Raw genomic sequence first — 4,337 nt, 5'->3', positions numbered from 1 at the left:
ATTGAATGGAAAAATAATGGATTTCTTTTTACTACACCTAATATACATGAAAATATAAATATCTACGTACTCATAGGCAAGACTCTGTAATTGTGAAAGATGCTTCAGCATTTCCTCCATCTGTTCATTTGTTTCACGTAATTCTAATGCTTTATGTAACGGATATACATCGCCTCTTCTCACATTTTCTCGAACGGATGGCAAAAAATGTGGTCCGTTATAGCGATTCCACTTATCATTAAGCTGATCGACCTCGTCATCTTCTGGATTTCGTGATTGTCTTTGTTTCTCTTTTAGTTCAAGTAAAATGTGTTTGATTTTATTTTGATAAAGTATAATATCTTCATCACTGGAGTTATCTAGTTGCATTGCAGTATTCATCCAATGACGTAATTTATTTATCTGTAAAAATTAATTATCTAATATTATCATTTTGCTATTGTAATAATAATTGAAAAAGGTCACAATTATAAGCTATCTATAAAGATAATGAAGAGTTTAATATCGATAGCGGAAAATGAATAATCTAACATAATATACAGGCAATCATATGACAAATTGTAAATTATCGGATTATTGTTTAGAGATGATAATACCTCTTTCACATCATCTATCGTGATTTCAACGTCAAATTGAATTTCTATGTCATGATCGGGAAATATAGCCCGATTAGTGAAATTATCCTTCGGACCCAAACCGCATAAAGCCCCTGTATAATAAGTCCTCCGAGAATTACATCTCAATTCCATACGCGGTGCAAAACTCAGCGTGAGCAGTGCCGCGAGTCCAGGAATATTTGGCAAGAAAGTAGTATTTCTCAATGTTAGAGAATTTTTATTCGATTGTGTAGTGCTTTGAGCAATTAAAAGACGTCTTGATTGATTAAGATCATCATCCAAGAGGACAGAATTGACAGACTTCATATCTACATTTATCTTTTTCAATCTTCCACCTAATGTCAACTGAATCAATTCCACTTCTAAGGGAGAAAATGGACCTTGGAGATTTACGCTGGAGGTGCAATCTTCTTCTTTAGGTGGTTTAGGATACTAGTATCATGGTCAAAATTAATTTTTTTTGCATATGTTAATTTAATTCGACTTAGAGTTACTATAAATTAAATTTTTATGCGAAATTCAATTCACTTACTTCCATTAATTCATGTTTGTCATATTGTTTCTCTTCGTAAAACTGTTTCTCTTCTATCGACATTGCACTAATATTTGCTCTTAATTCGTGATTCTGCTGTGACACATAGCTTTCTTCTCTCTTTATAGCATATCCTTTCTCAATTAAAGCTTCATTAACATTAAAGCTCTCCTCTTTCTCATTAACAACGATCAATTCTAAATTAATAACGCTATCAACAATCGAATAAATTTTTCCCAATATCTTCTTGGTTTTCTTAATTTGTGTCAAAAAATAATTTTTCGATCTTTCCGACCATTGACCGTGAAGATTGTGTTGATTCGAAGGTCGCAAAAAAGTCAAATTACAACGAAATGCTAAAGGAGGAATTGCTAAAATTGTAGTACTATCAATTTTTCTTAGATCACTAAATCGTATTCTAGAGAAACGACCGTAATCGATAAACAAAACATCGACCAGTTCTCCGATTTCTGAAATATATTCTTTAATTATAGCACGATGGTAAACCAAAGAATCATTCTCTTCTACGGGAGCAGCGATTATGGTCGAGATTTTTGGGATAGAGAGCAATTTTTTCAAGGGGCGTTTATTGAGTATTTCTTCTATAACTCGTAATTCACTACGAGTAGTATCATCATCAATAGTTGCCCAGAAAGATCCAGGGCTAATGATCTAAAAAAAAATACATATAATTTGTACAAAAAAAGTATATATATATATATATATATAATTTAAAAGAACAAATGTATCTTTAATATACGAACATTATTCTTTATTAATTTATAAAACAAAAGAAACCTTACATTTTGTATAAACAGAGGTATAAAAATTACATCAAGGCCTGGCAAATTTGACCTGATTTTAAGAGCATTATTCTCTAGCCTTTTAAAATTTTTGTAAAAAAAAACATTCTGTTTAAATTTATGGAAATTATGACGTTTCGCCTTCTCATTTGCCTCTTTTGTGTTCAACAATTTTATTTGGATTGGAACGTTGCATTGCCTCATCATGATAGCCTGACAAATAAATATGTTACTAATATAGTATTAATTAATAGCTAATCTTGTTTTATAATCAATATCTTACAATATTTATATTTATTTATATTTATTATATTTTCTTTATAATCATATTCTTCTACATGCGTTTTTTCATAAAATTTAATTTATGTAATATTATAGTTTAATTTAATATTATAGATAATTGTTATATATTATTATATACATATTATATACATATGATGTTAATATATTTGCTTTCATATACGCGCGCGCGCGCGCGCGTGCGTGCGTGCGTGCGTGCGTGCGTGCGTGCGTGCGTGCGTGCGTGCGTGCGTGCGTGCGTGCGTGCGTGCGTGCGTGCGTGCTTGTGCGTGCGCGCGCGTGTGTGTGTGTGTGTGTGTGTGTGTGTGTATTTTATTTTCGTCTATATTACTTATATAAGCAAGCAATAAATTCATTAATTAATTAAAAATTAATTACCTGATAAACAAACTCTGATATATTTTGAAGACTATCATCAGCAGTTTCCCTTTCGCGAAAATGCACATAAACACGTTGCGATCCATCAAAAGATACTTCTATCTGCTTTTCTAGAATTCCTTGATGTTTGGCAAAAACTTCCTGAAATCTTTTGGCATACAAATATCCAGGCTGTTTCATTGGCCAACCTCTTAAATAAATTGTTTTCATAGGATCCAAAGAACCCAAGGTCATTGTAACATTTTCTTTATAAACTTCTCGATTTTGTAAACGTTTAATAAAATAATTGGGGTAGAAAGCTCCAGCAAGAATAATTTGAAGCACAAAATCACGATCTGCACCTAGAAATAGAATGGAAAAGTATAATTAAAAATAATTATAGAATAAAAGAATATAAATAAAAATCAAATTTAATAAATGACTTAAAAAGAACTAAATGTTAAATCATTAAATTTACCTTGCCAGATGACTTTATTTACTCCTATACTCTCTTTAATTCCAAACCTCTGCAATCTAATGGTGATTTCGGTCACCAAAGCATCTAATTCACGCAAAGCTCTTGCCTGGAATCCATTTCTCTGGGCCCATTGTCTCTCGGCTTGATAAGAATTTATTCGCCGATTTGCTTTTTCATTCTGCCACATCTTGTAAACATTTAAAGTGGCAATGCAGTCACTATCAGAACCGTAGGCCCATTTTTTTCGAGTCGTATAAGAGGAAACAGTGGGATGACATTGCTCCAAAGAGAAGACATCCTTAATAGTCATGCTGGCTCCCAGAATAATAGCATCTCGTAGGACTCCGAAAACATGTCCCAATATAATCAATTTCGAAATTCGAATATCGAGCGGAAGAATCGCCATTACTCTGCCGAGATCGGTTAAACTTCCATCAAACATTTGAAAAGAGTTCCCTTCGTCTATCAAGGCTCCGACTTCTTTTAAACTCAAAATGGTATTTGCCAAATTGGAGAGAGTAGGTGGATCAAGAGAATGTGAAAGAAGAACACGTGGTTCATCGAGATCAAGGATTTTGGCTCGGAGGACAACATTGGCAAGTGGGGCACGAAGTATTTCTGGTACGCAGTAATCATCCAAAATATTCTGTAAATTTTATGAGAAAACGATTAATAAGTATTACACAGGAAAAATTTAATACATGAACTCTGATAAATTATACGCGTATATATCACTTGTAAATCTAAAAAAAAGTATATTACATGAGATATAAATAATATATACAATGAGATATAAATAAAATTATAGTAAAATCCTTTGTATTACTTGATAACTATTAAATTCTATTAAACATACAATTTAGAATTCTATTTATAAATTTGTCTTATACTTCAATAGTAGTGTAATATTATATGCTTATATAATGTAACTTACATCATAAAATGCTTTTGGTATTAATCTATACACTCTGCCATCCATTACACGGCCCGTGCGACCAGCTCGTTGTATACAATTTGTTTTACTCGCCCAACATAGTTGCAAACTTTGATAATGAGTCGCAGGATCAAATGTCAGCAGTTTTGTAAGACAAAAATCTATCACTGTAAATTATACATATTAATTAATCACTTCCTTACACTTTATCAATAATCAAATACTATAAAATAGTAACGTTCATTTATATTAGTTTATTATATATTTTTACATATTATTTATTTTATATTTTAATACTTTTATCTCTCTCTCTCTC

At 31.7% G+C, this 4,337-nt stretch overlaps 1 protein-coding gene across 1 annotated transcript in view; it reads right to left on the bottom strand.

Moving 5' to 3' along the window:
• The window catches only part of LOC105626098 (probable ATP-dependent RNA helicase spindle-E), a 12,497-nt gene that overhangs the window by 1,867 nt on the left and 6,293 nt on the right, over positions 1–4,337 (bottom strand). Inside the window, exons 5-11 of the mRNA XM_012207408.1 lie at positions 4,022–4,188; positions 3,088–3,733; positions 2,631–2,971; positions 1,953–2,165; positions 1,150–1,821; positions 597–1,049; positions 71–402 (exon numbers count right to left, since the gene is read on the bottom strand). Coding sequence (XP_012062798.1) covers positions 71–402; positions 597–1,049; positions 1,150–1,821; positions 1,953–2,165; positions 2,631–2,971; positions 3,088–3,733; positions 4,022–4,188 — 2,824 coding nt within the window. The remainder of the gene's footprint in view (positions 1–70; positions 403–596; positions 1,050–1,149; positions 1,822–1,952; positions 2,166–2,630; positions 2,972–3,087; positions 3,734–4,021; positions 4,189–4,337) is intronic.

The sequence above is a fragment of the Atta cephalotes genome, assembly GCF_000143395.1.
Source record: "Atta cephalotes unplaced genomic scaffold scaffold00004, whole genome shotgun sequence".
Classification (NCBI taxonomy): Eukaryota; Metazoa; Arthropoda; class Insecta; order Hymenoptera; family Formicidae; genus Atta; species Atta cephalotes.
The sequence above is the reverse complement of the archived record's forward strand: the minus strand, read 5'-3'. Positions and strand labels throughout refer to the sequence as shown.